The following is a 14,265-nucleotide window of genomic DNA, read 5'->3' as shown; positions in this document are numbered from 1 at the left end:
CAGATCCCGCTACATCACACACTCCCATCAAATTCCCACCATGCCTATGGGAAGCCTTTCACACAGATCACAGAGGCACAGCAAAGCTGCAGGTCCAGTTCAGCAAGCCTTGGCTGGCAGGGAGAGCTGGAGCCAGCCCTGCAGCTCAGCCCCGCCAGCAGAACACTGCTGGGACAGTGCTGGGAGGATCTCCTCACTCCAGCCAAAGCCCTGCTCTAAATACACCTCCCCCTGCACAAAGAACCTCTGGTCAACTGCAAGGGGAGCACTGCAGGCTCCCGATGGCACAGCCAAAGCACAGAGTGCCATGGAGCAGCACTTCTCCAGCAAAAATAAGCCAGGAGGAAAAGAAGGATCAAAAATTCAGGTGAAGTATGGTATGGGGATAATTGCAACTGCACAAACAGTGCCCTCGTGATATGGGTACTAGACAAATGGGCTTCCTTCTGGCACAGAGTCAGATCTTCCAAAGAAAAAAGCCAAACAATTGCCTTGATCCCACGAGGAGGAAGAAGCTTCAGGAGAGGCCAAGACAATGATGCAGCAACATTGTCAGTGTTGCACTCAGCCTCTTGATGGAGAAAAATGGCCCAGGACAACAGAAATATCTATTTGCAATTCAGAGCCCCTGCACTTCACTGAGGCACTGCACACCACCACACTTCCCAGAGGGAAACCCCTGAGGACATGGCTAGCAACCCATGAAGGCAAGCTGGCAGTTACTTGGTTACATGGATGCCAGTCACAGCTATCCACAGACTCCAGGAGAAAGCTCTGGATCAATCCTGCCCTGCCTACAGCCAGCACCAGCCTGCAGGATGCTCTTCAGCCATGGAACTTAAAAAACCCAGCTCCCTCTCTCCTGGCAGCAGCAGCAGCTGAGGTGCCCAGAGCCTGACAAAACCAAAGTGATTTGGGGAAGCCAAGATAAAAGCACAGGGCTACTGAGCTGTGATTTTTTTCCTTCCCTTTCAAATTTCTCTCAGCTGGAGATGAAGCAAGACTGTCCACGTCACCCAGGTGCTAATTTGCCCTTGTGATAAAGTCTTTTTTTCTGACAGGAGCACCAGGTGCTTTAGTGACAGGTGAAGATGCACCTGTGCCCTGCAGCACCCTGAGACCAGGCTGCTCTAAGAATGCCAAGTCACCATCGACTTGTAATCCAATCAACAAGACAAAAAAACAAGCTCAAGCACTAAAAGCTGCCAATTGCTGCGAGCTTAAACTCCCCCCCCCTTTTTCAATTTGCTAAAAAGCTTTGCTGTCCTGAATGCTGCAGGGAAACTAACACAATGAGGAGCTGATTGCAGAGAGAAAATGGGGACCCGATTCTACACAGGGTGTTGGCAATTGCACCAAGTCACCTGACAAAATAGAGAAAAATAATTATTCTCTGCTCCTCTCTCTGCTGCTATGGTCACAGGTGATACTCAAAATCACAGGTAACAATCCCAATGTCAGACCTTCCAGGCAGTGGTGTCATGTAAAGGAAAATACATCTGTAATCCAATTTAGGAAATCAATGTCCATGAAGTAGTTTCTCTCCAAAGAGGCTGACCCCTAGCCCAGTGTCAGACTGCCACAGCTTGGCACATCATCCTCGGATGGCACCTGGCTGTAACAGTGCCCCAACACTAAAGTGAGATGTGTTTGAGCACAACCTGTTCACCCACACAACAAGCACTGCCCGGGCTACCCCTCAGAATACACATGCAGGGGCCAGCACCCACCCAGGCACTATCCCTGGGGCTGGCACAGAGCATGGCACAGCAGTGGGATGGGCAGTGTGAGCCCTGGACGTGGAGAGAAGGGGGGACCCCAGCATGCAGGGACACGGGAGGTGCAGGAGTGCTGAGAGTGCCCTGGGCATCGGGGGTGCTTCCTGGGCACAGAGACAGGGGTGATGGGAATGCCCCGATGGGCAGGGCACAGGAGCAGGGAGGGGGTGAGAGGGCCTGGAGCAGCAGGGGCAGGATGGGGATGGGGCGTCCAGGGCCAGGATGGGGATGGAGTGTCCAAGAGCAGCAGGGGCAGGATGGGGATGGGGTGTCCCGGAGCAGCAGGCAAGAGAGGCAGGGAAGGGATGAGGTGCCCCAGAAGAGCAGGCACAGGGCACGGAAGGCATGGGATGCCTTGGGCCGTCGGGCACTGGCACAGGGTAGGGATGCAGTGCACCGAGCGCAGGGCCCGTAGTTAACGAGGGCTGCCCGGTGCACAGGGCACTGCGGGGATGCCGCGGCGCACAGGCAGGAGGTGGCACAGGGCCGGGGGACCGGAGGTGACAGAGGCGCCGCAGGGAGCCGCGGACGGCAGCGGGGGCTGCCGGCGGGGACTGCAGCTGCGCCTGCGGTGCGGGCAGCGGAGGAGCAGCGCGGGAGACAGCCCGGGGCTACCGGGAGCGCCACACGCCGCGCCGGGCCGGGCCTCACGGGGCGGCCCCGCGGCGGCCCCTCGACCCGCGCGGCGGCGGCGCTGGACAGGGGGAGCTCGGAGGAGCGAGGGTCGCGCACCCCGGCTGTCGCCGCGGTCCGGGAGGTCCCGGCGCGGCCCCGGTCTGGCCCCGTTACCTTCCAGCGCCTCGAAGATCGCCTGCGCCATCTTGGAGCGGCGGCGGCAGCAGCGCCGCCAGGGGGCGCCCGCCGCTCGCTACGGGCCCACAGCGCGGGAGAGGCGGGGGAGGCCGCGGGACGGGGAGGGTCGTGTTCAACTCGGGGCGCGGCGAAGCGGCACTGCGACAGCCCGCGCAGACCGGGCAGAGACCGCCCGGGGGCCGCCCCTGCCCTTTTCGGGCTTCCGGCGCGGCCGCGTCGGCCACGACCCCCGGCCCATGACCGGGCTGTGCCGGGCCGGGCTCGCAGCGGCGCCCGCCGCCCTCACGGAGCGGGTGGGCGGGACGCCTCGCTCGGCCCCCATTGGCTGCAGGACAAACTCTCCGCACCAATGAGAGGGTGGGGTGCTGCCGCTTATTGGCCGAGAGCCGTGATTGACAGGAGCGAGGGCCTATGGGAGCGGCGGGCGGGGCGGCGGCCCCGGAAGCGGCGTGCGGCGGGGTGCCATGGCCGGCGGGGCCATGGCGGGCGGCAGGGATTCGCTCCGCGCCCTGCTCCGCGCCGCCAACGCGCTCCTGCGGCAGCGCCGCTACCGCGCCGCGCTCGCCGTCATCAAGGGCTTCCGCAACGGCGCCGTGTGAGTGCCGGGCGCGGGCAGGGGGGTCTCGGTCGCTCCCGTTGGGTGGGGAGGCCGGGGCTGCTGTGGCGGGGGTGCGGGGGAGGCGATTCCGCTCCCTCACCTGCAGCTCGGGTGCTCTGAGCTGGGTTTAGGGTCCCCTTCGGGCCTGGCTCGCTGAGGTGCGTGTGCTCTTCTCTCTCCAGCTGGGCTCCTGCCGGTTTGCTCTGCTGCTGCTGCTGGGCTGGCTTAAAATAAGAGATATTTGGCTAAATAGCCTTTTTCGGCTGTTAGTAGAATAGAAACACAATCATTACATGGTATAAAACAAACTCTGTTAAGTATCTGTCCGCCTTTACAGTTATGGAGCCAAAATCCGTGCCCCGCATGCCCTGGTGATGACTTTCCTGTTCAAGAGTGGAAGGTACAAACGCTAAATCTGTGTTTTTGTGCTGCTGCTTAGAATGTTTTCATCACAGCTGCCCGTTTTCTGTGTTTCTAGGGAGTTTAAAGAGCAGAAGGATGTGTGAGCCTTGTCCTGATAGTGAAATACACACAAATATATATCCTTGAGGGATTTAATCACTGGTGGAATGGTTGGTGAGGACAGAGGGGGAATTAGTAGATGCCAGCAGCAATGTTCTGTCCCGTGCTGAAATATGGGAACCCAGGCTATAGCAGTGCACATTGTGCCTTTCCCTGAGCTCCAGAGGTTTGCATTTAGCAATAAAAAAGTTTTAAAAGGGGCTGTTTGAGTAGTGAGAAAATTAAACCCAGTCCACAGTGGGTAGGGCTGTGCTCTGATGAGTGAGCCAGAGCTGAGGGAATTTCTCCTCCTTCCCAAGACACTCCTGGCATGGCCAAGCCATCGGTGGAGGTCGGGGGTGCAGTGCCCAGGCTGAGTGAGTGCAGGATCTTGCCTTTTCACTCTGGTAATTGTCTGTTTCTTTCCCTCAGTTTAAGGGAGAAGCTGAAATCCATTGCCCAGGCCACGTACACTCACTCCCGGAACCTGGCCTATTTTGTGTTCACCTACAAGGGGCTCCTGGCAGTGCAGTCTTGGCTGCAGGGGGAAAAAATCCCATTTCATTCTTTCCTTGCAGCCTGCATTGGGGGCTGGCTGGTGTTTGGTGACAACAATCCCATCAACAGCCAGGTAAAGGCACTTGCTGAAAGTTTCTCTGGCCAGGAAGCACAACAGGTGTGCCAGGAACTGGCTGGTGGCGCCTGTTTCTGGTGGTTCTGACCACAGAGCATTGCTCTTTTATCACGTTCTCTGCACAAGTTGCAGTTTTGGCTGCTCTGCACTCAAGTCCCAGGCGTGGCTGTGTGTCTCCATGAGCAGTTGCAGTGCTGGAAGGCCAGGCTTGCCTCCAGGGCTGCACTCAGTTTGTAGGAAGGCAGCCAGGTAACCCAAAGCTGTGGGGCTGTCCCACCTGTCACCTGAGCTGTGGTCACTACCTGTGTGTTCCTGGTCTGGCCATCGCAGGGTTAAACTCTTCCCCTGAAGTGTGGTGAGTGTAAAACTTGATCAGTTAGAGCTGCACTGAACTAAACTGATGAAAGCTGCCCAGGGGTGTTTGATTTAAAGCTGGTTGTTAACACACAGTCACAAACCAAGGAGTAAAACACAGAGCTTCAGGTGAATCCAAAGTGCTCACCTTAAGCCAGACCTGGTGTTAGGCTGTGTCCAGGCTCCTGAGCTCACACCTGCTTGGCAGGACTGCTCTGGGTCTGCTCCATCAGCACCATCTGAGGCGCCATGAGCTGGGCAAAGACACAAGTTGTGCAACTGCACGGCAGTGTTGCATGAAATGCAGCCCGGTGATTGCCAAATCAGAGCAGCAGGCCTTGGAGAGACACAAATACCCGTGGTTTGGCAGAGTGCTGATAGGGGAAATGACAGCCTGTTTGCTTTGAAGTGGGGGACTTGTTCCCAGCCCTCCTGGCTGTGCTCAGCTCTCACCCTGCTCTCTGGTTTCTCCTCCTGCAGATCGTCATGTACCTGCTGTCCCGGGTCCTGTTCGGTTTGTCCCGCCTGGCTGTGGAAAAGGGCTACATCCCACAGCCCAGGCAGGATCCCTTCCCTCTCCTGGCTGCCCTGGTGTGGGGCACAGTCCTGTGGCTCTTTGAATACCACAGGGAGACTCTGCAGCCCTCCCTGCAGTCCTCCATGACCTACCTGTACGAGGACAGCGAGGTGTGGCACGACATGTCTGACTTCCTCATTTACAACAAAAGGACAGACAGCAAGTAGGTGCTTCACTCTAAAACACCTTGGAATGGAATGGGACCTCCCAGCAGCTGAAGGAAAAGGTTATTCTGTTGCCCTTGACCTGTGATTTTTTAAAATTAACATCTGTCGAGCAGAGTTGGCTCTTGTCTCCAGGCCAGAATGTTCTGATCAGTCTTTTGGCTCCTTTTAGAAGAAGCACACACCCCAAGAAACTTGTTGCAGTCTTTTTTAAGAGGCCTTATTTTCCCTACAAGTGTGGCATTGGGGTTTGCTCTTTAAAAACTAAATATATTTAAAAAGTGACAGCCTGACACTAAGTGGAGAGTATGAAAACATGTTCTAGGGCTCATCTGAATGTTTACAAGTGTTTTTTTTTCTGTGCTGCTGTGTTCACTGTGGTGTGATCGAGGGTGAAGGGTGTGCTCTGAAAGCAGGGCCAGCATTTCTTCATTGCTGTGGATAGCTGGGAATCCTGTTTGAAGTATTACAAAGACAGTTGTATGCTCCTTGAGAGAATTCCTCTTTAGTTTTCCCTCAGGGAGACAATAAAATGTGTGAGAATAGAACTGTTAGGATTGTCTTGTACAAGCCTGGTAAATCAGGCTTGGAAAGACTATTTTTGCTTGGTTTCTTTCCTGCACTTGGTCTGAATCTGAGCCTCTGCAAAGTGCACTAATGAATACCCTGTAATTATTTTAAATTTGTTTGTAAAGCTTTTAAAAGCTGCTTGAACTAAATACCAAAAACAGTTACACAGCTTGAGCTCCTCTATGACCAGGCCTCAGATCTCATGCTGGGGACTTGGTATGTCCAAGGGAGCAACATTTCCCAAGCACTTTTATTTTGGTGGAGCATGACAAGGCTTTCTCTGAGGTCCAGAATCTGCTCTCCACAGCAGTGGAATATGATGGCTGTAACCATCAAATCTGGCTGTAACCAGATTTGAGTCTGATTTTGTACCTGCAGTTTGTGCAGGCTTAATGGATTAATTTAATGGATTAATTTATTAATCATCTTCCTCTCAAAACACTCTGCTGAGTCCCAGGATAGGGCAGCACGCCCTGAGCTGTGACAGAAGATTGACTAGAGAGCTGAGAAAGCACAAAAACTGGTTTAATTAATCAGTTAATAAATTCAAACGCCTCATAGTGCAAAGCACTCACCTGCCATACAACACTACACAGTTCACTCAGTGCTGTGCATTGAAAGAATCCCTGCCACGCTGGTTTGATGTGGTGATATTTCCAAGAGAATCATTAAGCCCTTTTGGCTCAGTTGGGACTGTTTGGTTCACTTTCCCTGTGTCCACCTGCTTTTCCCTGACCTGCCCATGGCATTTCATAATCCTGCTGATGCTCTCGTCATCATCTTTTGAACTCTTTACCCTCCAAGCTCTGGCAATTTCTCCTATTCAATGGTACAGCTGAAACAGTACATTTAACTTCAGGGAGCTTCTCAGTAGGAAAAAATTCCCAATTTCTTCTTAAGTAATTTTTCCTTGTCCTCCTAAACTCCTTTATTACTGTTGCATATATGCAGAGTGCTGCTTTGCCCTTTATTTTTCCACTTCTCTTTGTCCATGCAAATCCATGATGTACATGGTGCCCAAAAACCAAGATACTACTTTGTCATAATAACTCTCTGTGATCCCTTCAACTTCTAATTAACTGCTGTTACAGTCTGGACTGAATAATTGAACTGGAACATCCATCAGACCCTGTGAAAGCTGTAAAATTAGGAATTTGGTTTCTCTCTTTTGGTTAAGGGTTTTTGGGGGGGGGGTTTGTTGTTGTTGTTGGGGGTTTTTTTGTTTGTTTGGGTTTTTTGGTTTTGGTTTTGTTTTTTTTAATAGAGAAGCATAAAGATTCAATACAGAAAAACTGCTGAAGCTACAGGTGAGGTCTTATTCCTTTATAAACATCTTTCTTTCCACCACTGTTGTGCATTTGAAGCATCACATTTTTTCTGTCAGAAGTCTCAGTATTGTTCCAACTAAAAGCATTGGTCTTCTGCTAAAATTGCTGAATTCCTGCAAGCTTTGATGGGATTTCAGAAAGCTGACAGCTGTGGCTTGGGAATTGCTCCCTAAAACTATTAAACTCACAAATCCTTGACCATGTGTCATTATTGCAGCAAAAGAAGCTGTGGGCTGGTTCTGTGAGCTGAGTGTCTCTGAGAAGTTTTTGATCTGTAAAATTTGTAGCTGGTATTTCTTTCTCTGAGAAAGGCTTGTGGCTCCCTTCGAGGTGGAATAACCTTCCTCTGCTGGGCATTGTACCACTGTGGCTGCTGGTGAAGCAGAGAAGGACAAGTGGCCTTTCCTGCCCTTTTCACACTGCTCTCTGTCCTCTCTAGAAAATAAATCCTAGCCAAAAACCAGTGTCTGCAGTCAGCCTGGCAGCAGTGACCGTGACTTCTCCTTGGTTCAAAACGCCCTTTTTCTCTTGGGAATCTCTCCCTTCCTAAGGAACCCGTGCCTGAGCCTGCAGCCATCTGCAGAGGAGCTGCAGGAGGCAGCTGCCATCCCTGGAAGCCCAGCTCCTCCCGGGAGCACAGCCCCTGGGGGTTTGCTGACCGTTGGTTTTCCTGCTGTGCCGGGCCAGGACAGTAAGCTGCAAGTCACTGCTTTCCCCAGGGAAGTAATTGGGACAGCTCCTTAATGACCTCAGCCCCCATGGCTGTTCTGGGACCAGATCGCTGGGGATGAGCCCCTTCTGCTGCCAAGGTGTTGGAACAATGCAGGCGTGTAGTAGGGAAGTGAACTAGAAGTAATCTGTCTGAGTCAGACTTTTGGGATATGTAAGTGACACTCCCTGCCCTCCCCCAGGGCATTGTGTGGGGAAAGGAGTGCCCTGTTTGGGTTCCCTTTTTATGAGCATTAAAAGCAAAAGAAATAAAGAGACAGTTGGGAAGCCACCTGCGTATGGCCAAGTGCTTAAGGATCACAAAGAAGGGGCATTTTCTCCCCCCAGCCCCGAATGGGTTTGAATTTTAAGATGAGCATGGGGTTGTTTGTCTACAGCAACTTTATTTTCCCCTTTGTTATTTCTTTCTTGACACCTGGCTGATGCTGAGTGTCTGTAAAGAGGAGCAGAGTGTCTCAATCTTAGCTCAGTTTGTCAGAAGTGAGGAACACTGGATAAAACTGAAGTGTTTAAAATGATGCTTCTCCCTCAGATTTTAAGCCTCTCTTAGAGGCAGTTTTAAAGGTTAATGAATCGAACTGATCAAAAGTTTTCAGCAATCCTGAGCTTTTCAAGCAGACTGACTATCCTGGGCTATTAATCATTTATTTTTTGAAGGAACAAAGCAGGCTCAGGGTTATTTACTGCTGCTGCCTGCTGCCCTGGCATACCCACTGTGCTTCCCTTCCCTTTGGAGGACAGCTTGTGTGCTGGGGCTGGCTCTGGGGATGGCTGGAGAACCCTTTCCGGGACAATTGCATTATTTAACAAGGGTGAAAACGAGACAGCTGCCTGACATTTGGTTTAGGGAAGGTTTTCTGGGCTGTGTTTGATGCTGGCAGTGAAGGAGAGAGTATTTCTGAGAGCAAAACCTGTGTTTGGCCGTTCAGTGCTGCAGAGGAGAGCTCGAGGAGGCTGGGGCTGCTGGGAGGTGTGACCCTGTGTCTGTAATGGGACAGTGCATTTGTCCTGGCCACCACCCCTGTGTCTGTGCAATAACCAGAGAACTGGCCCTGTTCAGGGCATTTATTAGAGAATTGTTGGGTGCTTCAGGTTGGATGACCCCTTAAAAACCATCCCACCCCTTGCCATGGGCAGGGACACCTTCCTCTATCCCAGGAGGCTCCAAGCCCCATCCAGCCTGGCCTTGGACACTTCCAGGGATCCAGGGGCAGCCACAGCTGCTCTGGGCACCCTGTGCCAGGGTGGAGAGGGTGCAGAGAAGCTTTGATATTGGTGCTGTGAGACTTTCTGCCCTACTAGAGTAGGTCAAACTCTGCTTTACACCCACTGGGTGTGGGTGGAAGGGCAGAGATGATCCCTGGCTGCTGAAAGTGACCCAAAGCAGGGCCCCCCTGTGCAGAGGGAGCTCTGCAGCCAGCTGGGAGCTGCCATGGCTGCCTGCTGCTGCTGGAGCAACCAGAACCCTGTGCAGATCCTTCACCCAGGAGAAGCTGCTGGGACTCCAACTCGTTTTCCCTGCATCAGCACAAAGGTGACCTTTGGATAATACCCCGAGCTGTGTGCTGCTCCCTATTTGTCAGGCTGTGTTTGTCTCCCTGGCTCATGCCAGCCTGAAGCAAAATGTGCTTTCTGATGCTGCTTTTGAAACCCAACAGATAAGGGAGGAGGGAAAATAAGGCGTCATGTCTGTCTGCCACTGTTAATATTTTTGGGGTGTTAATCTTGAGCTTTCAACCTGTGTGTTCCTACCAGATTGGTGGAGGAGGTAACTTTTTTCTTTACTTTGAAGAATTTTTGTGTTTCTGGTGATGAGGAGGGAGAAAAACAAACTAAAAGCTCTATAATGCAGGTATTATTACCTCTGCTTTTGAGATATATTTTGTATTCATAATTGCTGTGTAATCCAGGCCCTGATTTTCTGACAGCATAGAATAAACTAAAGAACATAAACTCGGGTAACTTACATGACACTGATCAGAATGCTTGTAGATGTATCTCGGATTTTGGGTTTAAAACAATAAAAAGAGAGGTCAGGGAGTTCTTGATGTGGCTCTGTCTGCTATGAATCACCCTCTTGGGGTCATTATTTCTGTATAATCACTCTTGGAATATTACAGTACTGTGCTTTGTCTACAAATAAAAATCCCAATTTTTTGTCTTTTTTTTACTGTCATCATTTTTAAGCTAAAATCTCTGAAGCAATGCTTGATTATTGCATGTCTGTAGTCCTGGCTGTAGAGAAGCCATGCACAAAGTGCAGTTTTGGCATGGTTTGAGCTCTGGTGTTACCAGCTTGGAAACAACAGCCAGTGCTGCTTTGACCCCACCATCAGATTTAATTCCTGCAGGTGTAAGGATGCCAGCTGCAGAAACAAATTGGGATGGCTGACACCCCTTGGTTTGTTTTTTTCAATATGACAAATAGAGAAAATAAGGATGTCTATGGATGGTTTTGCTGCCTCTTCCAAGCTAAAAGTTCAGAGGGAATGTGCTGTAGAGGTGACTGCTGTGGTGGTGGGGATGAAGCAATTGCTGAGTGTCTGTAAGACCAAACCTCCAGCTCTGTAGCTGTTGGAATGCTGGAGTGTCCAGCCTGGGCCCATGAGGAGCCAAATTAACACCTCCAAACTGATGCCAGTCCTACCTTCAAGTGTTTTTTTCCTCCTCACAGAGCATCATACTCTGTCTGAGCCCTTGTTCTGCTCCAGGTGAAGCTCTGGGTGACCTGTTGGTTTTCTGACAAAAGCAAAAGTGTTCCAGCACTTTTGGGTTCTCAGTGCCAGTGACCATGTGGTGGGAAGTGAACCTGGACTGGCTAAGCAGAGGTAGAAGCTAGAGCCTGGCATATTCCCAAATCACTCCTCGATAAGCCCCAGGCTCCCCAGAAACACTTCAGCCTCTCTGTTCTTCCATGGGGTTTGAGTGAAGGAAATGGAAGAGCCTCGTGGCATGGAGTGGCTTTCAGTGTTTGTGGTGTTTTGGCTCAGGATGAGACAAGGCCGCCCTGGCTGGGTGTGAGAGCAGAGCAGGAGGGCAGAGGGCTCTGTGCCCCTGGCTTCTGCTGAGAGACACTCTGCATGGTGTCAGCTTTAAAAACAGAGAGAGAGGAGGTGGCACTGCTGAGTCCGGTGTGCCCAGCATCCAAAAGAGGAGCTGACCTGGTGTCCTGCGAGAAGGGCTGTGTCTTCTTCTGTAAGAGATGCAAGGGAGCAGGCACTGCCTGCTTTGGGCTTTTGGGACTGGGATCTGAGAGAAGACACCTAAACCACGGCTGCCCCCTTCTGCCACAAGCCAGCTTTGGACACTGTTTATGCTTCCAGAAAATCGCTTTGGTTTGCACAGAACAACAGTGATGGCTCAGATGGCAGAGGTGAGGGACTGTAGGGTCAGGGCAGCAGAACTGGGGGTGCTCTGGCCTTTCCCCAGCTGCGTGTCCCCACCACAGGCAGATTGTGCCACGCTGCCAACTCACCATCTTGTGAACAAACCAGTGAGCTGGGAACAGGAGCGTTGGCAGGACACCCCGGGGAAGTCCTGCCCTCCTTGCGTGTGACAGCTCAGCACACTCCACGTGGGAACTGCTGGAGGCTGGGACAGTAAATATCCCTGGGACACCCACAGGCTGCCCTTAACCGAGCACAGGGGTTTGCATCCTGCCAGCTCTCCTGCTCCCGCTGCCAGGTGATTTTCCAGCGCAGGTACCAGCTGTGCTCCAGCTGCAGACTTTTCCCAGCATACGCCCCTCGCCCTGAGTCTATCCCACAGTGCCAAACCCACCCAAACTCAGCGACTGCCGCGGGCTAAATCCTGCTGGGGCACGAAGTGTCTGAGCAGCCTTGCTGATGCTCTCCAGGACCGAGCGGGGCTGTGCAGACAGGGCTTTATCTGGGAGCAGCACCTGCCACACAGCTAATCTTGGGAACACTCTGCACTCCTTAGCGGGGCTGCCGGGGCCGGGGGGAGGCTGCAGTTGTGCAGGAGACAGAATTCATCTGCTTCCCCTCATCCACACGCAAGGAAAGGCCCTGCCCGCCCTTCTCCCACCAGCGTTCGCCTTTCATTTGTTTCCACAGCCGCCCCTTTTCGCGCCGCCGGCGCTGAAAGCCTCGGAGGAGTCGCAGCGCAGCCTCCGGGAGAGGGGGCAGAGCCTGCTCCCCCCCGAAAAGCTCCTGCATGAATTAGGGGGGGTGAAGGCAGCCTTTGTGAGCCGAGCGGGAGCAGCTGGTGCAGCAGCTGTGTCCCAAACCCTGCCTCATCCCAGGAAGCGCCGGGCTGAGGCTCCCCAGGGATGGGGAGAGCGCCAGCCATGCGCTCCCGCCCGGCTGCTGGGGTTGCCTTTTCCCCCTTCCCCAGATGGAAGAAGCATTAACTGTGTGCAAACATCTGGTCTAACTGTTGCTTATGCTTCGTAGTAATGATGATATTGCAGTGGAAGGGCTCTGGAGAGTGGGGCTTGGAATATTAGAAGGGCCAAGTGTTAATTAAGTGTATTAATTTCCTTTAAGCGAGGCAGCGTTTCTCTTTGCTCTCTGCTGATGAAGAAATGAGGCACAGCGAGTTTATTTGATTGGTCACGGACACGCACCATGTTACTGCTGTATTTAAGGATGGAGGGATCCAGGGAAATCACAGCTCTGCTCCATACTGGCCATCCCCAGGGGAATTGCAGCCACTGCCAAAGTATCCAGCATAAAATCCTTTAAAGCCAGAAACCTGTTAGGCCAGCACAGGGGCACTGCATGTCAGGATCTGCTCCACAGCAGAGGAGTTAACTCATCCCTGCAAATGCCTCCTGCATCCCACGCACTGCTGGGAAAAGAGCCCCTCTCCTGCACTGCTGGGAAAAGAGCCCTTCTCCTGCACTGCTGGGAAAAGAGCCCTTCTCCTGCACTGCTGGGAAAAGAGCCCTTCTCCTGCATCCCGGGCAGGTCAGGGTTGGCAGCGGGGCCGGGGCGGGAGCCAGCGCTGGCTCACAGCCCTGCCTGGCAGCAGCAGCGGGCTGGGGGCCACTGTGCTCGACCACCAACCCCCGGGGGCGCGTGGGGCAGCTCATGGGGGGAACAGAGGGGTCAAACCCTGGGCTCGACTCAGTGGGGTTTGGGTGCCTGGATCAGACCCCGCTCCACACTTTCCTCATGAGCTTCCCCACGTCTGGGCCCTGCAAAAGGCCTGATCTTTAAATGCTTTTTAATTTTTTCTTTTTTTTTTTTTTTTTTAATTAGCAAGATGTACTTTTTTCCTTTTTAATTTTGCTTCCTCATGCAGCAGGAGGTTATCAGTGTCCTGCAGGCAGGAGATACTGGTGCTGGGAGCTGCCTGTCCCGTGTCTCGTGGGTGGACTCTCACCTTTCTCAGCATATGGGGCCGCTCCCGGCTCCGTCTGCCGCCCCTGTGTCCCTGCCGCTCCCCAGCCACACGGTCCCACGGCCAGAGATAGCGCCTGGCACGGTCAAGTGCAGGTTGTGCTCCCGGCAGAGCTTTTCCTCTTCCCTCTAAGGTGTTATCAGCCAGTCCTGAAGGAGCTGCCGAGATCTGCAGCTGTTTGGTGTTTGGAAACACAGAATGCCGTGAATCATCGGCCAAACGGATGGAGCAGATTGCAGCATCCCAGTCCTTCCGTGCGCGCTGGACCCTGGAGCAGCGTCAGAGCCTGAAGCCTCCAGACTAGCCCGACAGCCTCATCCGTGGACTCGGGGCTGCTTTGAACGAGGGACGTGGGCAGCCCTGAACTGAGCCCTTCATCGCTCCAGCACTTTTAGACAAAAATCCTGCAGACGCCTTGCCCCGCAGCACAGGAGAGCTCCTGCCCAGCACGGCTGAGCACCCACTGATGTCCCCAAAGCAAGGCATTGCTGTGGGGTGCCTGGGCCACGCTGGGCTGGCTGTCACCCCTGGGGAAGGGGAACAGCCTGGGACACCCCGCAGAGTCCAAAGCCACCCTCTTCCCCAGCAGTGACACCCGTGGGTGGGTGGAGCCCGCAGGGCAGGGGAGCGAGCTGAACTTTGCTCGTGGGTGCGTGCCCTGTCCTCCCGGGCCGTCCGGAGCGGGGAGCGGCCGCGCCCGCGGCCGGAAGCCCATCACCCCGGCGGGGCTGAGCCCGGGCCGGGACCGGCTCTGCCTGAGCCCTAAAATCCCCACGGGTGGGAAAACCGGGAGCCGGGGCCGGGTCGGAGCGAGGAATCCGCGGCGGCACACAAGAGGGGGACACCCGTATG

General features: G+C 53.5%; 1 protein-coding gene across 1 annotated transcript; it reads left to right on the top strand.

The window, feature by feature from the left end:
• The first annotated feature begins 3,049 nt into the window (after nt 1-3,049).
• On the top strand, nt 3,050-10,211 carry PXMP4 (peroxisomal membrane protein 4). Its single transcript, XM_053958457.1, has 4 exons — nt 3,050-3,186; nt 3,527-3,589; nt 4,123-4,321; nt 5,159-10,211. The coding sequence occupies exons 1-4, from the start codon at nt 3,056-3,058 to the stop codon at nt 5,420-5,422; spliced, it is 657 nt and encodes a 218-aa protein (XP_053814432.1). The 5' UTR covers nt 3,050-3,055; the 3' UTR covers nt 5,423-10,211.
• Nucleotides 10,212-14,265: the final 4,054 nt, after the last annotated feature.

Source organism: Vidua chalybeata, chromosome 17 (assembly GCF_026979565.1).
Source record: "Vidua chalybeata isolate OUT-0048 chromosome 17, bVidCha1 merged haplotype, whole genome shotgun sequence".
In the NCBI taxonomy this organism is placed as follows: Eukaryota; Metazoa; Chordata; class Aves; order Passeriformes; family Viduidae; genus Vidua; species Vidua chalybeata.
The sequence above is the reverse complement of the archived record's forward strand: the minus strand, read 5'-3'. Positions and strand labels throughout refer to the sequence as shown.

Excerpts from the sequence above, each read along its gene's own strand:
- PXMP4 (XM_053958457.1), top strand. The coding sequence starts at position 3,056 with ATGGCCGGCGGGGCCATGGCGGGCGGCAGGGATTCGCTCCGCGCCCTG. Across the intron at positions 3,187-3,526 it reads GGCTTCCGCAACGGCGCCGT|TTATGGAGCCAAAATCCGTG; the intron begins GTGAGTGCCGGG and ends CCGCCTTTACAG. Across the intron at positions 4,322-5,158 it reads ACAATCCCATCAACAGCCAG|ATCGTCATGTACCTGCTGTC; the intron begins GTAAAGGCACTT and ends CTCCTCCTGCAG.